Here is a 26792-nt window from a genome sequence, read left to right as displayed (position 1 = left end):
TGTACGTCCATTCATTTGTCCAACATGTGTTGAACACTACTTGAAATATGCTACTTTACTGACCAAATGCCTTCAAATGTTGGTCAGAGTGTCATTTGTGATCATTTGTAAACTTTTTACTATTGTCATTGGTTTTTCATCAGAAACGATTTTTAACAGCTTTAAGGGGGCTCGCGGGTCTAAATGAATTATTTTATTTAATATAAGATTTCCCTATATTTTTCTATAAATGAACTTTATCTTATCCTAAATAGAAAAATGAAATAAAAAAATGGGGTCACCGTTCATTTACGCTCACAATTTGCCGTCGAAAGAAGCATAATTTTTTGTTAATGTCCTTTTTTTCTGTTGAACTAATAGGAGAAATAGCGGTAATATCGAAATTAAAAAAGAACTAAATTACAGAAATCGCTTAAATTTTACAATTATTTAGTTTGTGTACAGTTAATTCGAAAACAACAATAAAAAATATAGGTCATCGATGAATTAAAAAAGATATTTCAATTTTAATGCCAAAAAATGGCATTTTTGAACCAAAGGGAGATAATTTAGAGCTTTTTCAATGATATCGACATTTTAAAAGTCACCTGGGGTCAACACGAATTGATTTTGTGGAATAATTTTTGTACCATATGATAAAGTAACAACTACTGAAGGTAATTAATAGAATTTGTAATGTAAAATAAAAGTTTAGGTTTTTTTTCTTAAAATCTTATACCCGCGAACCTCCTTAATGAAATTAATAAAATGTTCATATGCAATGCACTTTTACAAGGATACCGTAAGTGAATACGTCAAGATGTTGACTCTATTTTTTTTAAAGTTCATCCTTGCAAACAGCTGTAAGATCTATCGGATAATAATAGAGTACAAAAGATCTATACAGTAATCTCATGAGTTAGATCACTTTTTATTTGTTAAATTGGCTCGTTTCTATACTGACATGTTCATTCCCTGGAAGATAAAATTTAGAAAGGAAATGTGGTATATGACAAGGAGACAACAACCCGACCACAAAGAACAGACAACAACCCGACCAAAGAACAGACAACAACCAGCCAACAACCCGACCAAAGAACAGACAACAGCCGAAGGCCACCAATGGGTCTTCAACGTAGCGAGAAAATCCCGAACTCGAAGGTGTTCCTCAATTGGGCCCTAAATAAAATTGAGTACTAGTTCATTGAAAATGGACGTCACACTTAACTCCAAAACATTTTAAAGAAACATACAAGACTAACGAGTTTGGTTCTGTCATCTGTTCGAGATATACAGGTTCTTCCAAGTCCGATCATAAATAGATGTTTCAAACTATGTATATAGATGCCTTATCTTACGAAGTTTCAGTCTGAGACTTGTCCATTGTCCTTGGCCTCATTTTTAACTCCAACAAGCAATTTTGTTTAAACTAGAAAAGGAGTAGGTAAGTTAGTACTCCTTTTCTAGTTTTAACAAAATTGCTTGTTGACGTTTAATGAGACTCTAAGCACACTTGGAAAGTGTACACATCTTATATTAAATGCTCCTGTAAGCCTAGGTAACCGGAGAGAACCATCGGCTTTGGCAGACAATATGTCAATCCTAGTTAATTAAGACTGGAGTCGAGTGCACCTTGCAACGCGCCGAGTTCACATTAAAAAAAACTCTGTTTAAAGGCTGATTTTCACTGCAGATCATGGACTTCCTAAGACTACTCTTTTACCGATGCCCTTCTTTTAACAGGAAATTGTGTTCTGAACTAAAATGAAGTGTAGAAATTATTTTAAAGGTAGACAATTTTCCTTTCAATTAATTCCAATAAAATTGTAATCCTGCAATTATTTCTACGAAAATAATGCGGATCATTTTCATTTAAACCACAAACAAAAAAAAAGAAATATAAAACTATTGTGTCTTGTATTTCATTAGTCTTTATTCATATTTTGCAAAATCGATATGTTTTATAAAATCTTGAAAATATTGAAAACAGAATATTTAAGCAATCTCATTTTTTGATAAATCAGTCGGGTTATGGTCTGCAATTACAATCATAGTTTACAACTTCTAAGCGTTAAATTAGATTCCACATGCACCAGCAAATCACATAAAAGATTCGCCCTATTTCGTTTTGCGCAATGGTCGCAATTTCACGATTTATTAATCCTGTGAAGTAGCTAGAAATATTGACATTTATCCTGATTTTTGTGTTTCAAAAAAATAAAATATTTCTGGGAATATGTAAAATTCAAGACTTATTTGAAGCAATGGCCAAACATATGATGATGTAAAAAGATATGTATTTTCTATGAGTTAATAATGAACTGGGTACCTGTTGCTAGCGTAACAGGTGAAATGACAAAAAAAACTTCAAATGTCCTTATTATAGTATTGTCAAAATAGTTTTTATTATTGATTTATCATACTTAATACCATATGTTATTATATTAGTGTTAAAACAGAATCAAGAATATCAAATTTCACTAGTCATTATTGTATGCTATTACACCTGTCCTATTCGTTTTTTCCATATTTTTTTTTATAATAGTGAGTTATGAATACAATTATCTAATTAAAGGTGCAATTGTCGTTTCATTATTGTTTTGGGTGTGACAACTTATGATCGTTTGAATTGGTCGGTATAATGAAGTGTGACCAGACCTATTTGACAGGTGAAAGAAACAAGGGGCAGTGTGACAAAGTCAGGTGACAGGTGTCGCCAAATCTTTTGATGTCTTTTGATCCCCACCTTTATGAGAATTCATAATCTTAATTAACAATTAAAAACATTGTTGAAATGGAAGGTTTTACTTGAGGCTACATCAAATTTTCCATCTGACGATAGGTAAACATAGCAATATGTTATTAAGCCTGTACTTTAAATATTTGCTCATGACGGAGGCTGAATTCATATACCGTTATTTGGTTTGTCAATATTGCCGTTATTTGGCACGAGTCATGTTGGACAAACAAAAGGATTGTTTAAATGGAAGGGCGGGGCATACGTTAAAACCTATGTAAAATAGTCCGCGGTCCATTGTTCCTTGTTCTTTGATAAATCTAACTATCCCCATTGTTTGCGTGAGATTTCGCCACGTGGAGACAATTATAGTCGTGTGCCACAGGAGGGAGCTAATTCTCACTTTATTGTGTACATAAATACAGCCTTGTTTGGTTTACAAAAACTACCTATATATTTCTATTTACCTAAAAGTAGAAGTAATTGTGGTTAATGGTCCTTTTGAGAGTTTCACATTAATTACATATGAAAACAAGGTTTCTGGCGAATACTTATTGATTTCAGACGCCGTAACTAAGTACATGTAATATTACCTTTAAATACATCTGCTTTCTTTCATAATATTTGAGCAATTTTCATCAATGTTTTTGGTTTAGATATCTTCCAATGGTAATGCTGCTATGACGTGCATGTGCTTTCATAAAATACTTTATCTTGATCATAATGACACTGAATATGAACGAACTCCAGAAAAGAAAATGCTTCACAGCTAACAACACATTAATCGAATGCACCCGTTTCATTTTTTTTTTGTATTTTCAGAGGTCTATAGGCAGTTTATCTCCCAGATTATTATATTTTCCAAACGAACTTTACTTATTAAATGTCACAGGAAATAATAAGATATTTCTTCATAAATACAAATGTGTCCCCAAAGCTTTCTCTTTTTGCACCTTGAAGTAATAAACAGGCTCAATACATGTCAAAAGTTTGCCTTCACACAGAACAAATGATTGTCAGAAAATCTTTAAAAGAGGTCGTTTTTTATAGGAAAATTGGAAATCTTTATGCGGTTAGGGAAACGATTATATTATTTGGTTGTATCTCGGGGAAGCTATGGGTAAATCTATAAATGTACTTTATTTCAGATCAAACAATATAGATTTTGGCAAATGTATGGCATTCTTATCAATAAATTCCTTTTTAAAAACCTCTAATTTTCGATTTCCCATAGTTATTTCATTTGTCACAAATTACAAAGATTTAAGAGAAACGAAAATCGAAGGTACGAAACTCCAGTAATAGGCTTACATTGATTCTGGGGACTTGATATAAATCGACTAAATTTGTCCAGAAATTCATTTTCTGCCAGTTTCCTCAGCTGTCAAAAATAATGGATACACCTGTTTATATTCTAGGATTTTACTATTTCTAAACCATAAGAGCAAAATGCATGTTCTAGCAATAGAAAAGATAATACTGTTTACAAGTGAATTTTCATTCGATATTTTGTTGAAACAGATGTGGGATTGTAGGGAGATTTTTATAAATGCTTGGAAACTAACAAATTGTCTTGTAACTTCATGAGGTGAGTGATGAGTATTTGACAAAGAAGATCATTATTTCTCTTATCAAGAGATATTAGGAATGATATTAAACCTAAAAAAAGACGCCATGGTGCATAGCGATTACTATCATAAGAATTACAAAAACCATGAAAATAACAACCGGATAAGTCAAATTTACTACGAGTTTTTCTAAAGTCGTATATCACACTTTTATCATAATTATGAAGATTAAAATGCAATTCCTTTTTTTCCCGTTATTTGACAAACTTGTCGGTATGGACTGTCTTATTAATGAAATAGCCGATAGGCGGAGCAAACTGTCAACCATTTTACCAGTTCAGATGGCTAAGGTTTTTTTTAAAATAAATTTCTATAAATTATAATTCTTATTATTAACGGAGAGTATCTTTTTTTTTTAACATTCTAGGCTGATTATGATTAATTAAAAAAAACCAATCGCATCTTGTTGTTTTGAAAAAAAAATTGATCCACTATTTGTAATAATAGGTTGAATTAGTTAAATAAAATGTAAGGTTAATTTGAATAACGGCTTAGAAGGAAAACAGTAACATTTATATATATAAAGAAGAATAGCTGTGTCACACTATTATCGTGCATATTTCGGTGTTTGGTTGCACCCGGTAGTATTCTCATTCCTAAGTTGGACTGAAGAACTCCTTGGGGTAAACGAAGATTTTGGAAGATGACAACTTAAATCTGCAACAAGTAATATTTCACCAAATATCAAATAATTTGTGTACATAAGAAATGAGAGGTGTAAAATATACCATGGCGTTTTTATGTTATGAATATATTTCGCGTTTTAACTTTGAAAAGGTACATATTCTGGCATGAATTTATTTGAACTTTAAAAGTTCTGAAGTGAAAAGATGTAACCATGTAGGAATACCGGTAATTTTGAGTCAAAGTTTAGGTCCAAATTAACAATTATATAGATATTTATATACAGAATTTAACATATACATCTCTAACATAAAACAGTTTAACTAACCTCTAAAAGGACAGAATTTTCTTTATTCTTGAACCAGCTCTTTTAACTATGAATTTAAAGCATTTCAAAACAAGTTAAAAACAAAATATGTTGCTATTTACTGAGAGAAAAAAATTTAAACAGACTTTAGTGAAATTTTCCAGCACACATAGCAGTAACATCGTCAAATTTCCGCTGCGATCTTGTGAGGAAATGTAATACTTTATTTATACTTTTTTTCAGGAAATGTCTTGGAATAATTTAGTAAAATTTATGATACGGGTTTACCAAAAAAAGTATTTATCCTAGAATTCGTTCCTCGAATAAATTATTTTCCGTGACTTTAAGTGAAATCCCTCACCACAGAGCATATAATGCAATATATAGCAAATACATTAAATTTAATACATTTTAGCGATACCCCTAAAGTAATTTTTTGAATTTAAGAATTCACAAGTCTTTACATAACTCAAAAGACTACTGCATCTCTTAGTATAAGCAGAGATATATAAGATCACATAATAATGTCTATGCTATAACTGTAGAACCTAATACAATTATAAGAATACAAGACAAGATTCTTTTTACAAATAGGAAAAAAAGGTGGTTTATTTAGTTTTTCGTCGGAAAACTGGTTGCTGTTCCAGTATTGTCTGAATTCAAGTCATTTAATCATAGTTCAGGTCTTTTCACACCATACACAGTTAGTAATCTTGCACGTATATGAATACTGGCCTTTTACAGAATTCAATCAGTATTTTTCCAGTTCATTTATAGCGCTGGCTTGTAATTTTGTATGTTTTCTAATAACACCGGGAGATAATTTGAACCTAGCAGAGGACTTCATTAACATGACCGTTAATGAAAACCTTTCTCAATATCTAGGCAAATAGCAATATACATGTCTAACATTCATTAAAAGTATAAACATCAACGAAAAATATTGAATGTTAACTAGTGGAAATTGAACGTTATTCAACAAATTGCATACATTTGAAATTTAACTGTAAATATTAAGTGAAATTAACCGCGTCAACACAGACGAAAAGTAATGAAACAGCTTGTCGTCTGCTTTTATATTCAGTAATTAAGGTAAAATAATTATCATCTGTGATGAAAATTATGGGTTTTAATATAAAAATTTACCGTCTGTGTTCGGGCAATACAGTAAGAAGTAATAAAAAGGTAATAATTGTATAGGCAATGGAGCATGCATGATATAAAATTAAGACAAAGTTATTAATGTAAAATATTTAATCTTGCAGATTTTAAAAATGTTGCTGTTCCAATGTCGAGAAATTGTAAAACAAAGTAATAGAATAGTTAAAGAAGTCGTACAGTAAATGGATTTCTGTCAACTTGAGCAGGATAGGTGTATTTCCTTGCGGCTTTCTTCGACACTGACTGTGGTCTAATTAAAAAAAGACAGTGGACTTAAAACACAGAAATGTTGTTTTTTCCACCTGGCCACACGACCATTGAAAATATCAGAAACAGAAATGCTAATTTATTCAAAGAACGAAAGCTACTTGCTAGGAACTCAGCAAAATTAGCATAATGACAATAATTGCACTGCAGTGGCTATTTCGACCATTTGACAACCACCATTGGACTTGACCACATCAGAGCTAAAGGAGATGAATATACAAATACCCTCATTTTTGAATATAAATATCTTATTATTATAAAGCACCGTAAGCCTAGCGTGTGTGGAGTTATTACGAGACTGAATTGTGATTCCATGCATGTCCGATGTAGCAAAGGACACGTGTTGCAGGCACCAAGAGACTGCTTTTGTTCAATTATAGGTCGGTAATGACGCAGAATATAGTTGTAGGAAGAATAATTATATATAACGAGAGTGGTTCAGTCGAAAATAACTTTGTATTGTTATACATAACACACAATAATATCATGATACTTTAAAGGATTTTTTATCCCCGCATGTTGTGTTTTCAATTAAAAATAATAAAAGATTTTTTATCAAAATAAAATTTCTAGCATAAATAATATGTCTTTTCATTTTTCATTTTATCTTAGTTTCTTTAATAATTTATCATTTAAAAAAGACAATAACAAAGAAAGATAAAAAAAAAAGAGCCCAACATTGTATTCAAAATAAATGTCGCCATCACAGAAGTTCATGAATGAACAAAAACAGTTTAAATATACTTTCAAAACATTTTTTTAAGGTATATGTATTACAAATGTACGTTTGTGTATAGAGTTTAAGAACAAAAAAATAGAGGAATGACTACAGTTAAGATTTTATTTATTTCTTGACATATCTATCATTATCATGTTTAACCCGCATTTATATATCTTAAAATGGTAAAATTATTATATCCCATATCTACTCTGAAAATGCGGCTGTTATGACAATAGAGGAAATTGAGACTCGTTTGTAGTGGACAGTGCAATTATGATCACATAATAATTACATGAGCAGGTGTCCCGTAAGATATTAAATATTTAAATGATTTGTATAAGTGTCCATTAGGCTTCACAATAAATGACAGATTGTATCTGGCCTAACTGTCCACCCCTGAGTCAACATTACGTCATTGTGTCGCGTGCGGTGGTCATTGTCAAATGAAATGAGATTACCAAGAGATTTGGAACAAAAGATCGCTAGAACCCCTACTTCTCCATTTCATTATAAGCTGAAAATGACAGGTTTTTGAAATAGTTACAATACCCACAAATCTGTGTAACGTAAACAAAGAATTTGCCATTAAAATGTGCGTAAATGAGGAAAAAGAAACTTATATAATTACATAAACTGTAGACGCACTTGAATATAAAAATCCATGCAATGTAAAGTTTCACGGGTTTTTTTTTCAGACAAAAAAAATACGGGGAAAATATTAAGCCACTTCCATAAAAGTATATATATAAATTCACAATAATAAAGGAAAATGTGGCATGTTTACCATCAAATTGTTGGGATTAATGCATATTATTAAAATTGGGCTATTCTTATATTTTTATGCATAATTTAGATTTATATTAAACAACGTTTACCATAAGTTTGATTTAAACGTGTATGATAAAAATAAGACTCATATAACTACTTTTTGGGGACTGGTTGGTTCACCAAAACGGACTGTCGGACAGAACAGCCATCACGAATTAAACTGTTGCATATTGAAGCCAACATAAACAAATCTAGGGTGAAATTTGTCCAGACAAATATGGTTACTAGAGCAAGATAGTTCCGCAATGAGGGGGATAGAATTTGTCTGGGTGGGAGGGGTATAATGCCCGTTTTTCATTATTTTAATAGCTATGAAGGGAAAAGAGGGGGTAAAAAATCTGAACAATTTCACTGTTTTATGACCGATATAGAACCTTGACATTACATAGAAGTTTTCAGTAGTTCTACTAAATAATATATTTACGTTCCCATGTGAAAACCAGGTGCAATATCAGTCAATATATAAAATCGGATTTCAATTTTGATTAAGTGATTTGAATCAATATGAACATATTTGACTAAAATCCCAGAGATAAACATGATTGGATAACTAGCGGGTCATTATTGGCAATCCGACACGAAATGGTTTGACTTTCAGCCCTCATTTTACATTAACTTAGATAAATCTACATGACAACTATGCTGAATTTAATCAACTAATTGTTTATAGAAGAAATTGACAGTAAAACGTCGGGTTTCACAGTGACAGCACTATAAAAAATTCCTATTGATACTCTAAAGGCCTTTTAAGCCGTAAATAAAAATTGAAAAACATTGTATATAAAAATTTTGATGCTTATAAGACAAATGATTGCCTTTAAGTAAACCTTTAAAATCTACATTAAACATCGTTGGGGATATGGTAATACTTGGTGTAAACTAAGTTTTAGTCAAATGATCTAATTTGCTTTGGCAGGTATGATAAGCTTCACTTAATGAGGTAACATAGACATATCAGGTGTAGCCGTTAGCATTATATATTTTAACATAGCTCGGTTACTGAAAGGGTTTTTCCATAAACGACTTTTTACCATATTTATGACCAAAGTTTGTAATGTACGAAGATGGTTTTTTTTTCAAATTCGAACAGATGTGTATTTATGGGTAGGCTCAGTGTCAAGTGATGGTCTTTTAATTTTGGTACTAGGGTTGAACACATTTAGATGAATTTAACTTCCAAATTGTTGGTCTCTGTAAAAGTCACGGTAATTCATACAGAAACTTAGTCTTGTACATCAATATCTCCGTCGTTAGACATTAATATTGTTAGTGGTATACGAACCAGCAGCACAACAGGGCTATATATAGAGGCGTTCTGAATGAAATGTATGATACAAAATGAATTTGCCATGAAAATGAATTCGAAAAGTCGGTGAGATGATGAAGGGAGCTAAAATATTGACTATTGTATGAAATATATCGACAGTTGGGATGAATCCTCGGGAACGTCGAGATGAATATTTTCTTCCCGATGGGATATTTTGGGGATAGGCGTGTGCAACCCTAAATACGGGTCAATCATTTACGTTCATTGCAGGGGACGGGTCGTACAATGTAATTTGTTAAAGCCCGCACAACGTTTATGGTAATTGGGGATAAGGGAGGGTTTTGGCGTAAATCAGTCGGATAATCTCGGTCCATCAGTATACCCGAGGTCAAATTCCATTTGGGGTGACGCCGGACAAATAATCTGAAAATTGCCTTCAAATGTTAAACTTGTGTTTTTAGTAACGAACACCACATTTTGGAGTACTGAAAAGCTAAAAGTCCATTCATGATTTGTTTCCACACTAAAAATAAAACTGTGGTAGAGCAGTGACTGACTTTTTGTACCTGTTAACGGTGGACTATGGCCATTTGCTTTAAATTGTCGAATGTATCTTTATTTCCATAAACCAACATTCCTGTTACCAGAGAAATTATAAACACTAAGAATATAGAAACTATATATTAATTTACGTTCCTTCAGAGGAACGCGTCGTTCATCTGTTAAATTATGCAAAATGGTTTGCCTGTGGCAAATTGGGGTTTAAGGTACAGTTTTCGTGCACCTGAGTAGAATCATGGTCAGTTTTATATACCCGACGACGTTTTATATTGTAATTATTTTTATGGTAACATTGGAACTTCTATATATAACGAAGATGTGGTGTTACCACTAAATGGGCTAACATGGAGCTTAATACACAACACATATAATTTAATTGTATTACTATATAGTATATCTATGGAACAAAGTGTAAACAGTTTAACCTGTTTAAACTCCATATGTTTTATTGTTTATAAAAGATTTTAAACTTTTAAGCATAATACCGTGCTTTATCTCCGGCACAATAAAAAGGTGTTTTTGATAAAATGGCATTTCTACCATATGGTGTAAAGAGGGACAACTCTTGAATTCCTTTTCATTGAACAACAAGAACTTTTCTTCAAACTGTGGTATTATTTGAAATATATTTAAATTTAATCAGTGTAAAGAAAAGTGTACTTATGAACATAGTCATACATTTGAATCCTTTTGAGCAAAAGTCGTCAAAGTCAAGAATATAAACAGCCTAAGAGCCTGCACAATTCTTCTAGAACAGTAACAACAATGGTCACTCTCCTTTTATGACCATATTTGGTGTGTATTGCAAATGAAATGCGTAATTTTAACGAAGAACCTTCCATACACAATTTATTTGTTATGTTTCGTGAAGATAAGCCATGTAGTGTCAGAGAGAAATGACAAACAAGCAATTTCTCAAACAGGTCATTAGGAACCTGGGTGGCATTATGAGAAGCTATGAATACCTCCCGATCAGCAATGCATTCTCACAGCACACTCCACATCAAAATATGAGACAATGTTGATAAGGCCATATTGGGTCTTATTCTTCTTCTGAAAATTATACATACATATATATTTTTAAAGATTTCAATTCATATCTGTTTTTAAGTTGAGGTTATACAAAATTTCCAGCTGGTTGTTCTCGATCCTTTAAAATTTGATTAAACTACAAATATGTGCCCAAGTGCTGCTTACAATAAATGCTTGAACCTATGATTTGGCACAGGATCCGTAGTTTAATTAGATTGAGATCCCAAAGATTCTTATAATAAATGTAGTTGTGACATCCTGGAAAAGCCATTTCTACAAGATTTCTTGAAAAATAGAATTGGTAATTTTTCAAACAGCTAACAGAAGAATGCAAATACCAACTGAACACAAAATGTTTGTGGAGCACTTAAGGACAAAGATTGCATTCAGAATAATAATTAAACATTGTTATATCAATGACCGACTATATTTGGAATTATAAATATCTTCTTTTGTCCATCATTGTTGTTGGTCAAAATACACGTATGAACAAAGAAAGATAACTGCAATCTTAATATTACCTTAATGTCCATTCTTTTGAGTTTTTTTTTATATGGCATCAATGTATATAGTGTGAATTTGGAATAAAGAAATGCAAAAGGATAGAAAACTAAGGGGAATAAAAATAACAACATATTTTTCGAAAATGAAATGCTGCTTTTAAACTACTCTTTATAAAGGCTGTGTCCATAATTGCTTATGTTCAATACTTTTATGTTTGTACAGTTGCACAAGAGTTGACTGGTACATTGTCAGTTTAAATTTACCAAGCGGAAAACTTCTATCAAACTACATCCCCCAAACATTCATGTTGGACTAATGACGATTCTTGGTCTGTACTTACTAATATTACCATTTTATGTCTGCACGAGTTTCTGACACATACTTTTGAACTACAGTACTTCCGACCTAAAAATTAAACCTTGTGCTTAACTTAGCATTTCTATACTATACCTAGAAGATGCAAGCCTTTACGCATCTAACAAAATTGCTTTACTGCTGCTTATTTCATTTACTGTGATAAAAGTGTTTGAGCATAAGTAACAACATATTTAAAGATAAAAAATATGGATAACATGCATTTTAACCAGATGCTCCGCATGGTGTAGCTTTATACGACCACAGAGGTCAAACCCTGAACAGTTTGGACAAGTAATGACACTACACTAAACTGGATACAGCTCTGAATTTGGATTGTGATTAAAAAGTTGACACCAGATAGGTTTCTGACGCAGAATGAATGTGGTCTAATGAACTTGCTTTTTTTTTGCTTTTGAATATTAATCCCCTCAAAATAAAAATATTTGAAGAAATTTTCTTTTTTAATTTCTGAAATCTCAAATGAGAAAAATTGTACCCCCCTTCCCCAATTTTTTTTACTTACCCTTTCCACTATTTCAAAAATAATCCCAATTCAAATTTCTAATGGAGTTTGCAACAATAACTTCAAGCAGTGTAAGGGAGGTAATCAAAAGTATTTGTAACAGTATTCTTTAAATGGAATTGGAATACCTCCCTTACACTGTTTTTAAATTTTTCAAACAGCTAACAGAAGAATGCAAATACCAACTGAACACAAAATGTTTGTGGAGCACTTAAGGACAAAGATTGCATTCAGAATAATAATTAAACATTGTTATATCAATGACCGACTATATTTGGAATTATAAATATCTTCTTTTGTCCATCATTGTTGTTGGTCAAAATACACGTATGAACAAAGAAAGATAACTGCAATCTTAATATTACCTTAATGTCCATTCTTTTGAGTTTTTTTTTATATGGCATCAATGTATATAGTGTGAATTTGGAATAAAGAAATGCAAAAGGATAGAAAACTAAGGGGAATAAAAATAACAACATATTTTTCGAAAATGAAATGCTGCTTTTAAACTACTCTTTATAAAGGCTGTGTCCATAATTGCTTATGTTCAATACTTTTATGTTTGTACAGTTGCACAAGAGTTGACTGGTACATTTGTCAGTTTAAATTTACCAAGCGGAAAACTTCTATCAAACTACATCCCCCAAACATTCATGTTGGACTAATGACGATTCTTGGTCTGTACTTACTAATATTACCATTTTATGTCTGCACGAGTTTCTGACACATACTTTTGAACTACAGTACTTCCGACCTAAAAATTAAACCTTGTGCTTAACTTAGCATTTCTATACTATACCTAGAAGATGCAAGCCTTTACGCATCTAACAAAATTGCTTTACTGCTGCTTATTTCATTTACTGTGATAAAAGTGTTTGAGCATAAGTAACAACATATTTAAAGATAAAAAATATGGATAACATGCATTTTAACCAGATGCTCCGCATGGTGTAGCTTTATACGACCACAGAGGTCAAACCCTGAACAGTTTGGACAAGTAATGACACTACACTAAACTGGATACAGCTCTGAATTTGGATTGTGATTAAAAAGTTGACACCAGATAGGTTTCTGACGCAGAATGAATGTGGTCTAATGAACTTGCTTTTTTTTTGCTTTTGAATATTAATCCCCTCAAAATAAAAATATTTGAAGAAATTTTCTTTTTTAATTTCTGAAATCTCAAATGAGAAAAATTGTACCCCCCTTCCCCAATTTTTTTTACTTACCCTTTCCACTATTTCAAAAATAATCCCAATTCAAATTTCTAATGGAGTTTGCAACAATAACTTCAAGCAGTGTAAGGGAGGTAATCAAAAGTATTTGTAACAGTATTCTTTAAATGGAATTGGAATACCTCCCTTACACTGTTTTTAAATTGTCTAAAATGTCCTTTAACCAGAATAACCCTTGTACTCCCTTTTTCTAAATTATTTGAGCCATAACCCCACCCCTAAATCATCCCTTTGTAGTATGGAAATTTGTGGTATAATTTCAGAGAGATTTATACACTTAAAAACAAGTTTTGAATGGAAACTACAAAAATTCTTATTTGGGCCTGAACTTATTTATACCCCCTTAGAGCAAGAACCACCAAAACTCAATTGTACCCTTTCCATTGTAGTAAGAAACCTTGTAGTATAATTTCAGAGAGATCCATACACTTAAGGTACAAGGTAAAATATTTTGCTGCATAACATAGGTGGATCCAGGGGGGTCCCCCCTTTCGTGGAAAAAATTTGATTGATTATATAGGGAATCACTGAAGCATGACTGGAGCCCCCCCCCCCTTTTTTTTTTTTTTTAGGTCAAGTGACATAATTTAAGCAGATTCTCTATTTTCTTTCTTTTGATTTGAGACCTAAATAATACCTATGCAAATATAAGGTAAAAGTTTAAGTCAGCCTTTTTCCACCATAATTTATAAATCTAATATTTCGAAAAGGAGCTCCATGACCTAAATATTTTTAGCTTATTTTGATCCTTAACTAATACTCTTCCAGCTTAAAGTATCAATTTGGAATTCTTGATTCATTTAATTTTACCTTAGATTACCTAGGTACATCCTTAAACACAAGTTATTGTCTGTATTAAACAATTCAAACTATTGGCAAAAGGTAAGTTGCTACAAGGAGTAGAACTTCTACTAGATCTACTTTCAGCTTTTGTGATGCAGGTAAAAATAATGTAAATCCATGTGAATGCATTTCTCATTTTTTTTTTATCCTTACAAAGAATGATTCTGAAGTAGATGATATCTGTGGTTTCTGATTAATATGTATTGATGATGACTACTCAATGTACAGTGGTCAAAAATGCATAGTCAAGACTAAAACTCAATAAAATTGCCAGTTCCACAAGAATGTGTCCATAAGACACCATGCCCTGCTGGAACTATCAGAGATCAAAGTGCTATGAAATGTAAAATTAGGGTCAAAACAGCAATTTGCCACAAAATTTAAATATGATCATCATAATGGACATGTATATTAACTTAAATATGACCACAGCTTCATGGAAAACTGTCAAAAGCTTTCACCTGAGAATGTATTGGTTTCACACAATCACATTGCCATGTACAGTGAACATGTTATTTTCAATAAACACATATACTTATGAATATGTGTAATGAATTTGAAGTGACCACAAATTAATGGTTAACCACCTTAACCAGAAACTTTTAACATTAGAATGTACTGGTTACAAACTAACTATTTTATGTTCAGCAAACCAGGAAATTGTGGTTGAAACCTCAAAATGGCATTTATTTTCAAAAGTTAAGATCATAGTAAACATGTGTTCCAGTACCAAATTTCAAGTTAATGTGACCACAACTTCATGGTAAAGACATCCTTACAAACTGAAACTTTCACCTGATAAGGCATAGACAAATGAACAGAATGACTGACCAGAAAACATAATGCTACCTACAATTGTTAGAGGTGCATAAGAAAATTACAGTTTCATTATAAATCATATGTTGTAATATGTTAATGCAAGCTCGTTTCCTCCTTTAAACCAGGAACTTAAGTATATTATATGCACTAGCAGTTATTTAACATGTGCACATGTACCTAACAGTTAGTTCGGAAATTTTTCAAACCTAAGCCAATGGATATACATCAATCTGTTAAAAAGACAAAAAAAAAAAGACAAAACAAAAATCTATTTCCTGTTTTTTATACAAATGTTTCTTCAACAGATTTTGACATGATATGCAGCACAATGTGACATAAACAATAACAACACATGACATGATGGCAATAAATACAGCAGTTTTGATTGGTCAATAATTGATTATTTGGTGGGATGCAAGTACATCTGTCATTGGATTTCTTCAAATCATAGCACAATTCTTTATAAAATGGCAATATAATTACAAATTTCATTATATCAGATTTAAAACCCCATTTTTTCATAAAATTTGACCAGCAAAACGAATATTTCTTTCTATTAGTTTATCAATATATACAAAAAGTAATACCAGAGTAGCCTTTTATACTAAAATACAGATATCCTTTGGTTTAGATCTCTTACTAACAGAATTTACTTGCAAACGGAAAAACAACTATCTTAATTAATACCTCGTTATTTTACTGAAATATTCTTTTAACATGAAATTCAAAATTTATGTGAAATATTATCTTCCTCTCATTCCTTGCAATTGAGTCAACCAACATGCCTACCTCCTGCAAGATGACTATTTTGAAATTAAAATAGCAATAACTTTTTTTACACAATAAAATTTTAATTCTAGTTTCCAATAATGCCTTGCCAAATTCTCTGTAATGCCAATGGAAATAATACGGGTTCCTCTTATTGTTAAACATGAGAAAAAGTTTTGACTCAAATAGAATTCCTTCATGTTGTCCTGTTTCAAACCATGGCCATATATGTAAATTTAAAACTGATAAATTCATATCTCTATTAAGAATGCACTAATTTAGTAATTTTAAAGTAATCATAACTGATTCATGAAGAATAAATTGAATGGATTAAGCAGAATAGAATTGCAAAATATCTTTTTAAAGCACCAATCTAAACAATCCTATATGTATGGCTAAAGGTAGACAACTCTACAAAAACATGAAAATATGGGTGTATTATTAACAAATGAATATTGACTACGCAGAACATTCAGCGTTCAGTACAAAATTACAAAATAAATCTAAAAAATAAATAATGACAAATGAATCTGACATATATAATATAATTTATTTCACATTATCAATAGTTTTGGCAATTCTTTTTCACATTTGTAACTTAATGGCCTTTGGTAATACACAATACAAAAAGGTCCAGGGCATTTATGTACATGTTAAAAAAGTAAATTAAGTTAAGTGTAGGATACCTTAAGTGCATTACATATGTTTTATGTATTTGAATTACAATGCTTTTGTTTTGGGCTTACTGGATATGGGTTGTTCCAGATTGCACTTTTTAGTGTAAAACAGAAATGAAAACTTTAAATTCAGTATTTTGTAAGTTTCTTTTTAAATACTTACAAAATAATTTGTCTGCTTAATTTTTTTTTCTCACAACTTTGTTAGTTCTTTTCAATTTTGTTTGCTCAAACAACCATAAACATTTTTTTTTTTTATTAAATCATTTATAAATACAGATTTGTTATCACAATTTCCAAGAATTTTTTTTTTTGAATTTTTTAATACATTCTGGTCTTCCTTGTTAGTTATCTATTAAAAATGTATTTTAGGCAAATCTAAAGTCTAGAAAATTTGAATATCATATCTATGCAATTTACCAGTGTATGTAAATTGCTCGAGTTAGTGTTATTAGTAAATTTCACACTTTCAAAAAATGTCATTTTTATTTTTAAATTCCAGTCTTGACCCTTATTTCTGAATTAAGTTAAAAATACAATACATAATTCAAACATTTCTTTGAGAACCTATTTGATACAGAATATAGTGTTTGTTCATTTTCATATCTGCCTACATTAAAACCCCATGAAAAATAACAGAGGCAAATATATTACAACATATAAATACAAATCACAAAATCTGTTAGTGCCCTGTCAACCTTTTTGCAATAACTAGAAAGTGAATAAAGAATGCTAAATATAAAATGGATTTGAACGAACAGAATAACTGTGAATTCTACAAAGCACTAGCACTACATATAAAGTAAAAATTGGCAACTATTTTCAGCAAACTTTTGTCATGGCTTGTGATGAAGTAGTAATTCTTTTACAATATTGAATAATTGCAAAATTTTAATAAGTAAAAATTACAGATTTCAACAATTATTTTTCAAATGATCTTGAGGACTCCCTAGGATAATTACATTCTATTTTAAAATGTCTAAATGCTTTAACAGCAAAATCTGTATCAAAAGTTAAAAATTTTTTTTTTAAACATTTAAATGAGTCTGAGTATCATAATTGTAGTAAACATTTATTGTTGAAAATTTAAGCCATAAGAAATTTAAGCATTTGGCTTTATGAGTAATAAATAATATAAAAATCTCTATTTTTTTTTGGACGGACAAAAATTGATAGATTGTATGTTACGTACATACAGACCTTATTTCTATTTGGAAATTTGTGACAATTGGACTATTGATGTCAACAACAATCACTTTTGATTTTAGCCATCAGACATTTTTCTTGTGACTCCAATATTTTTCAGGTAAGTTTGTGAAATGCAGTAACGACATTCAAATAGCCACGTGGTGTATACTAAATTGACCACAGGATACAATAACATCTTTTATTTACCCATGACATTGAAATTGTACTACCGTGTAGCCGATTGAACCCAAAAATTCACCTTAGATGAACAAATATTGATATACAAAGAAACTTTCCACTTTAAAATTTCTTAGAAAAAAACAAAAATATTTTAATGCAACACCATGTGCTTGTATTGTGACATCATCTATATTTGTCATGGTGTCTGTCATATGTTACCATGAATACAACAAAATTCACATACTGTATTTTTAAACAATAATGAATGGGAGACAGTTTTTTGCCATTTAAGGGGATAATATTTACAACTTGGAGATAGTTAAAGATACAATACATAAGTTTTTCTCCTTTTTATTTTTAGTACATAATTTTTATCATGTTTATGAAAAATCACTTTTTGCAGATACTAAGATATGCTGAACAGTCCTTAAGTTTGATTTTTTTTATGTTTTACAGAAGTGCACAATAAAGTAAAAAAACATAATATACATGCAAGTTGTTGTAATAAATTAAATTATGTACAAATTTTCTGCAAGAAACACAACCTTTAAAAATAGAAAAAAAATTCTTCACAATTAATTAAGACTAAGTATAGAATTTATTGCACTTTCCATCTCTGCCTTAATTTTGTCAGCATTTTCTGATTCTTCCTCCATCTCCTCTTCCCATGATTCACTTCCTGTCATGTGATTATTTGATAAGCTTTCCCTCGTTGGGTTTGATAAACCGTAACGTAAATGTTGATCCCTAATACCACCTAAATTAAATGATGATGAATCATATTGAGGTAAATAGTTAGAAAATGATTCACTTTGGTCAGCTTCCGGTGATGAGATGGGTTCGTAATGTGCGAATGATGACGCAGACTTATTGTAGTCCACGTCATTACTCAAGTCCTCGTCTTTTATTGAGTTTCCGTCCTCACTGTATGGAATTGTTTGTGTAGAATGAGCATCTGAATTATGAGCCGAATGAGCATCTGAATTTTGAGAGTATGATACATCATTTGAGATTTGATCTACTGATGCTAAACTAGATATTATATTATCAGCCGTTAAGGGATTTTGTTGTGTAGTCCTTGTATAGTATGACAACTCTGATGAGCCTGACTCATACTTGTTTGAGAAAAAGTCATTGAAGTCATCATTTGATATGTCTTCATGCTTGATAACCGGTTCAACAGAAGATTTTCGAGACATAATTTCATCAAAATTATCCCCCTTAGAATTTTCACTATTATCTTCATTGTCATCCTCCTCCATCTCATTATCACCGTCCTCGTCCTCTTCATGATTATCATCATCATCATCATCGTCGTCTATCACAATAGCATCATTTGTCTTATTATCGTCATCATCACTAACAACAGTGACGTCAGAATCACTATCAGCACCATCATCGATGAGATCATCCGAATGAATGTTAGACTCACTGTTTCTGTCTCGTGAGTAAGATTCAAATGGTTCCAGTGTCCTATCTAATGGCACATCATCACTATCTATATCTATTTGTTCCTCCTTTACATGAATACCACTCATAAAATTCATATCTTTGGTGTCACTTGATTCTAAGACATTAGTCTGCTCTATTTCTTCCTCCGTTATTGAACTAGAGTATCCTTGACCACTTGATTTGATGACCAGTTTGAATTTTGGCGTTGAAGGCCTGGAATTGTCACTTTCAAAACTTTCCTTCTTAATCAAAGGAGTAGGAGTAGAAGGGGAGGGAACTTGGACCCTTTCACGTTTGATTTGAATACTGTTTGGATCAAATTTGATATCAGGGCTTTCATCTGTCCCAGGCTCTAATTTCAAATATTTTCTTGGCATTGGATCAAACTCATCTACAATATAAAGAATGTTGCTATCATAAATGTTTTGAACACTAGCGTATTTCATTTATAATTTTCATATAATTCAAGCTTACTTTTGGCCAGTTTTGGAACATTATATGCTCTTACGGAGTTAGTGAAACTATTCTTATTGCACTGTAACTCAAACTTATTTTTTTTCCTCCCTGTTGAAGGCTTCAATGTGACTTTCACATGAAGAAGAAGAACAACAAAAGTGCTGTTCCTTTGCTTTTAGTGTTATTTTCCTGTGCACTTATGTCATGGATTAATACTCAATATCCTTTGCTTTTATAGGATGGGTGTAATGCTTGCTTCTGCTTATTGGTGTTTTTTATTTTCTCTTTTCGAGTTTTCTTTCTACCCATGTTGATGTTGATCTCTTGTGTAGGGTGAGAGTAATCTTCATGCTTAAGTCATCCCTACAATACTTATAATATTGTTATGTACTAAAATACTTATATGACAAAGAAACTCTTCAAGATATTTTCATTCTGCCATATAAAATGTCCTAGTATTTATCTGCATGTGAACTAACTTCAAGTTGCCTCTTAATGAAATATGTTAAAAGATTTTTTATTTGGTAAAATGAATATTTTTTTCCTTTTTTTTTATACCTGGATTTCTTTTGATAACCCTTTTTTCGTCCTCTAGTGTTTCTTTGAGATCTTCATTCAACATTTTTTGTATCATCATTATTTCAGCTGTCTGTTTTTCCCTCTGTAAATTAAACACCAAACTTTACTAATCACAAACCAAATGTACATTTTAGTAAATCAAACCATCTGTTCCATATTTCTGTATTTCATATTTCTGATAGAATTTTGCATGTGATTTTTTTTTTTATAGAATAATCTATGGTTGAAATAGTTGTTTTAAACCATAGCTAAATATTAATTGTCATGTATACACAGCAAGTTCATATAATCCTTCATCCTGCCATACTGTTTTCTTGTATTTTGCATTTTTACAAGGACATGGATTTATCAGCCTGTTCATGACTTCTTTACACTAAATCTGTTGGATATGCACTGATTGATACCTTAGTATTGGAAAACACAATTAATTTATTGAGGTTATTCACTTACACTGAGATGTTAAACCAATGTTCCAGGTAAATTGTTTTATAGTTCTTCTAAAAAAGCATGCAAAACAAAACATTGATCAACTTGCTTGATATGTTTGCTTGGTTGTTTGCAAACAATAGGTATGCAGAGTTTCAGTAAGTTTTTATATATACTGGGATTTGATTGGACAATAAGAATTGACATGAAATGAATTTTACACTTATTGTCCAATCAAATTCCAGTAAATAGTAAACAAACATCCAAACAAATATCGCAAGCAAGTCAATGAATGATTTTTTTTGCATGATTTCATAGAAGTGCTGTAACACCACCACCACATTCTCTATGTAACTGTCCATTCTTTATCAAAACCAAATTTTATTAGTCAATTGATTGGAAAGAAGTTTAAACTACATATTCATCAACTAAATCACCTTTTCACAATAGTGGTATTGCAAGTATTACACATCTTAGTCTGGTCAAAAATCCAAACTAAATATTCAAATTTTAACAAATCTTATCATGCTTATGGTCTTAAATGTATTTCTTAATTTTTTAAGGACATACTTACCATACTTTCTTCAAGAATTAAACTGCGATATTTTTCAAACATCCAATCCTTCTTACGAACAAGGCCTTCTGATAAATCATCAAACATTTCATCATCTGGTAAAATAAATCATAATTTTAAAGGTAATGTACAATGAAATACAGACAATTTTCAATCACAACCAGTTCAACTATATCCTACTAAAAATGGATAATCAACATGTATGAACTATTAAACAGGGTATGAAATTAACAGGGACCCACAGGCCCATGGCCCCTTAAATTTGGTATGGGCTACTGAAATTTCTGCTTTTCTTGTATAGGACTATATATATATGGGCTACAAAATTTTAGCTGTGGGCTACCATTGCCAAATTCTTAGGTTCTATCCCTATTCAATGTTCATGGCTTAATAACCCCTCACTTTGACAATTTGAAGATAAAATCAAAAGTTTTATGATAGATTTCTCATATAGTATCAGACACAGATGTAATATTTCTTCCTTGCTATACATAATACTGCATGTGAATATCTGTTTTAAAATATGTATGTTGTTGTGAACGTTAAATAACGCCGGCAGTACCTTTTTTGTAAACGTTACGTCATTCCCAGCAAATTGACAGTTGCCGATTTAATGTTACGAAATTCGGCCAACATGTGGCATTCCAATAACATTTTTGTTTTCTAGCTTGTTATGAATCTTACATTTCTTTAGTTACTTGTATTTACATGCTTTATATTGGTAAATGGGTGTCGAAACGTGATTGCTTTCTTTATAATTCATATTTATGTACATACTGACAGTTATTTACATGAAAATTTGTAAGGGTTCCGCGGAACCCAATGTCTCGCCTGAAAATCACAGGCTCAACAAAAATGAGAAAAAAAGCAATAAAAATATTCCTTTTGATACTATCTTTTGATTGTAAGAAGCTTCTGTCCAAGTTTGGTAAAAATCTAGGATAAAATAGATACCCAGGTACAAAATATTAACAAAATTTCCTTCTAAATACTAGCTTTTGATTATAAACAAGCTTCTATCTAAGTTTAGTACAAATTAAAAGTAGTACATGTATAAGAAAGTTATTATTTTTTTTTTTAAATTTAACCACAGAGTGAATGTGTTGTTTCCTGACAGAAAAACTAAGTCCATTTATAAGTTAAATACAGAAAAAATGGAAATTTATTTTTACAAAATTTACTTCTGTATATTATCTTTTGATCATAATCAAGCTTCTGTCCACATTTGGAAGTTATCCAGTATAGTTTAAGAAAGTTATTGAAATTTCAAAAACTTTAACCACAGAGTGAATATTTGTGGACAACGACGACGGAATGTAGGATCGCTTAGTCTTGCTTTTTCGTCAAAAGTCGAAGGCTCGACAATAAACCTTGATTTTAAAGACTAAAGAGATACTGTAGATTCATTATTTTTTTCTTGGATACCAACTTTCATGGATTTTTTAAGGGTACAGCGGCACCATGAATTAAATTACAAATTTTCTAAAGGTTTTTTTGTAGATTTTGCCAAAAACAATGAAATTAAATATCGATGAAAGTGCAAGTTTCCTCATTCTACGAAAAAATGATACCCATGAAAATAAATGAATCTACAGAAACATCTTTTTTCAAAACCCTGCATTATACTATACCTTTTTTCACTAAATCATCAGGTGGATTTTTTGTTTGAAAGACATGATATCTTAAAAGTCTTCTATATGTATCACGTTGATTTCTAAATGGAGTTTTGGTATCTGTGACAATGGCATTAGCTTGATCTTTTCCCATCTGTTGATGAATTCTGAAAGTAACCAATGTTTTATCAATCTATGTACTTTCTGGTAAAAAATAACACTTTTTCACAAAACATCATATTCAAACAAACAAATAACTTCCCCGGAATGAGCCCTTAACATAAAATTTCTTTTTAGGCTAGCGAAACAATTAAATCACTAAATTGCATAAAGTATCTAGGTCTTTCATATTCAAATTGCATCTTTTTTTAGCTAATTGTTGCTAAAATATTTTTTGTTTGTTTATTTTATGATGTATTTGGCTTGTAATCACTGTTTGTGGCGAAATGTGTGTTTTCCATTACTTTGTAGTAATTTCTAGCTGTGAAAGGTTGACTCAATTTTACAGCTTTACATCAGAGATCACATTAACAAAGCCATTTTTTAATGAAATCTGTCAAGAAAGTTTACATACCAGATTTGTCAAATATCTCATAGAGTACTTACAATTGATGTTTGGGGATAGCAGCTACAGACACTCTATGAACTATATTTGGTTTAGACGGTGATGTCCCAGGATGTTCTAGCAGTATAGTACTTGCTGTTGTACTTGGAACAATAGGAATAATTGTCTGAAATAAAATCACATCATATATTAAACCTTTCAACTTACATAAATTATATTGTTCTTAAATCATTCCATTGGCCTTTAAATGTTGAATCTGATGTGTATTGTATACAGATAAGGGCTATGCCAGAAAAAATGTAGGGAGGGAGGGGGGGTTGGAAGGTAGTTTTTGTCAGCACCCGCCACCCAGTCAATTGTAATTGGGAATTATAGTGCATTATAGTATGAAAAGTTGCTCTGATACCCATCACCCATGTATTATTATTACAATGTGCCTTCCAACACCCCCATACATATTTTTTCTGGAATAGCCCTAAAAAGAAATATGGTACAATTTCTTTGAGAAAACAACCCATACAAAATCTTAAGGTCAAAATACAGTGCTATGAGTGGGATGAGGATAAATTGAATTTTTGTGGTTACTTGATTTTTTGGTATTGCAAAAGTATACTTACAAACCTCCAGAAAATTTGTACTTTGTTCCATATTTTACTTATGAGTGTGTCAAAGGGACATAACACAGATGAATCTACCTTTTTCTAGCATACAATGTTATAATGGGACAAAGTTTCATGGCATTTAATTAAGACATACTACAGCAAGAGAACAATAAATGAAAAATCAGCAACTTTTCCATTTATAAAGGGGCATAACTCTAAAAGGGTAAAAGTAATGCTACCCAAATTCAAACTTGGTCTGTGTTTTGTGATAACAAAAATTGTGTATACGTTTCATAACATTTGGATGAGGCAAACTAAATTTAGAGAACAGAAAAAAATGTTGGGTCCCACTAAGTTCAGACTTAATTAGGTTTGACTATGATTAAGTTGCATGTCAACTTTTTCTCCAGGCATTTTCTGCAAATAAATCTGATTTTTCTGTAACTTTCATTTAATTATTCTTAAACATTAATCATGTTCGATAAAGATCCTTACAGGTTGTATAGTTGAAGGTAGCTGTGCCTGTATATTTGAAGTGCCTTGTACATTTTGTTGCAGCTTTTTCTGATGTTGTAACTGTGCTTGAACTTGAGCATTCATCTTCTGTTGTTGTTGAAGTTTTAGGAACAGTGCCATCTGTTGTTGCTGTTGTTCTTGAGGCATTGTTGACAACATCTTCTGAACTTTATCCTTCTGATCTGGGGTCAAGTTCAAGGTCAAGAGATGGCTAGCAATCTAAAATAATATCATCTAAATTTTCAACAACAATAAAAGGAGATAAGGAATTTATACAGATACGACAACAACACAAACCACCAACTTAATGCAAAACTTTACAGCATGATCTATAGAAGAACATACTCTACAGCACGATCTATAGAAGAACATACTCTACAGCACGATATATAGAAGAACATACTCTACAGCACGATCTATAGAAGAACATACTCTACAGCACGATCTATAGAAGAACATATGATTTTATTAAACAGTGAAGTATTTAAACATTATATGTCAAACTCTAAATAAATAAAACATAAGAGGCCCTCAGATTTGACACTGAAGTTTATATGCTGTAAAAGATTGATTATGAACAGCAAATATTAAACACAAATAAAATCCTATGGTTTGAATATTTTTAACAGTTCCAAGGATTGGTGCACTTAAATTTCTCTCAAATTTTTGGTACTATCCCACCTAAAACATGATATGGTGGGCAAGGTTATTGCTTTTTTTTCCTGTTGCAAACACAAAATGTTAAAGCTGTTATAAAGCTGAATAAAGTTAAAACAAGTCTCACATCAAGTTTAATAAATTACATGAGATTTTCTACAAAGAGGTTTAATCAATCATTTAAACATGTTAAATAAGTTTCTACCTTAATTTGTGTTGGTACTGCAACTTGTGGATTAGGATTAATCGGGACATTCCCAGGTACTACTATAGACCCCATTTTCACAGGAGTGGACACAGTACTATTTTCTCCAGCTGTTGGTGTGACATTTTGGTTGGACTGAATTGCCATCTTAAGAACACTACCAGATTGTCCCTGTTGTAATAACATTCCTGCCTGACTTTGACCTAGTATAGTAACATTAGAGGGTTGAACTGGTTGCTGTTGGGACTTGTTCCCTGTTGGTGAAATAGACATGATAGATCCAGACTGAGACTGAACAGATTTTGTAGTGCACATTGATGTAAATGAACTATCACTGGTGACTAGACCTTGTGCTGAAAAAAAAAAAGATTTTTATTAAAATGCAAGCAAGTTAACATAATAATTGGTACTTAATTCAATACTACATTCATTGTGTTTATTGTTTCTTTTGAATTGTATGTAGACATCATGTACATATATATCTAACAGATTTGTATTTCTTCTGTACCTTAATTTCTTTGTGTTTTTAAATTTTGTTGTTTTCTTAAATAAATTATGAAATTAAATAAATTGGACAAGAAGAAGCATGAATTGTACTGAAACATACTATTCTTCCAAACTTCTTTTTTGTTGAGTTGTTTTATCCAGTCTTATCAAGAGAAAAAAAAGTCAGATTAACATATAATCTATGTAGATCAATGCTGATGCAATATATTGTGGATTCAATTATTTTTGTGTGTACCAATGAATGAGGTAAAAGGATACTTTTGTGGATATTTGATTTCGTGTTTCTTTTTCTTCAAATTCTGTATGTAAGACAAAGAAAATGTATACTTCATTAAACACTTATTCATGGGTCATCTATACCTGCAACAATTAGTATCCTACATGCATGAATAATTATGAAACCACTATTAAAAACCAATTAACCCGACTGGGTA

General features: G+C 31.2%; 1 protein-coding gene and 1 long non-coding RNA gene across 3 annotated transcripts in view; one reads left to right on the top strand and one right to left on the bottom strand.

Moving 5' to 3' along the window:
* Positions 1 to 3988: 3988 nt before the first annotated feature.
* On the top strand, positions 3989 to 7285 carry LOC134685620 (uncharacterized). The gene is made up of 2 exons (XR_010101315.1): positions 3989 to 4304; positions 6541 to 7285. It is a non-coding gene; the product is annotated as an uncharacterized LOC134685620 (long non-coding RNA).
* An 8375-nt stretch (positions 7286 to 15660) lies between these two features.
* LOC134685617 (uncharacterized) overlaps positions 15661 to 26792 on the bottom strand; it is a 21349-nt gene continuing 10217 nt past the window's right edge. For both annotated transcript variants that reach the window (XM_063545528.1, XM_063545529.1), the window contains exons 7-13: positions 25852 to 26204; positions 24969 to 25208; positions 23913 to 24037; positions 23325 to 23473; positions 21694 to 21788; positions 20673 to 20775; positions 15661 to 20049 (exon numbers count right to left, since the gene is read on the bottom strand). In XM_063545528.1, coding sequence (XP_063401598.1) covers positions 18782 to 20049; positions 20673 to 20775; positions 21694 to 21788; positions 23325 to 23473; positions 23913 to 24037; positions 24969 to 25208; positions 25852 to 26204 — 2333 coding nt within the window. In that variant the 3' untranslated portion in view covers positions 15661 to 18781. The remainder of the gene's footprint in view (positions 20050 to 20672; positions 20776 to 21693; positions 21789 to 23324; positions 23474 to 23912; positions 24038 to 24968; positions 25209 to 25851; positions 26205 to 26792) is intronic.

Source organism: Mytilus trossulus, chromosome 9 (assembly GCF_036588685.1).
Source record: "Mytilus trossulus isolate FHL-02 chromosome 9, PNRI_Mtr1.1.1.hap1, whole genome shotgun sequence".
Taxonomy (NCBI): Eukaryota; Metazoa; Mollusca; class Bivalvia; order Mytilida; family Mytilidae; genus Mytilus; species Mytilus trossulus.
The sequence above is the reverse complement of the archived record's forward strand: the minus strand, read 5'-3'. Positions and strand labels throughout refer to the sequence as shown.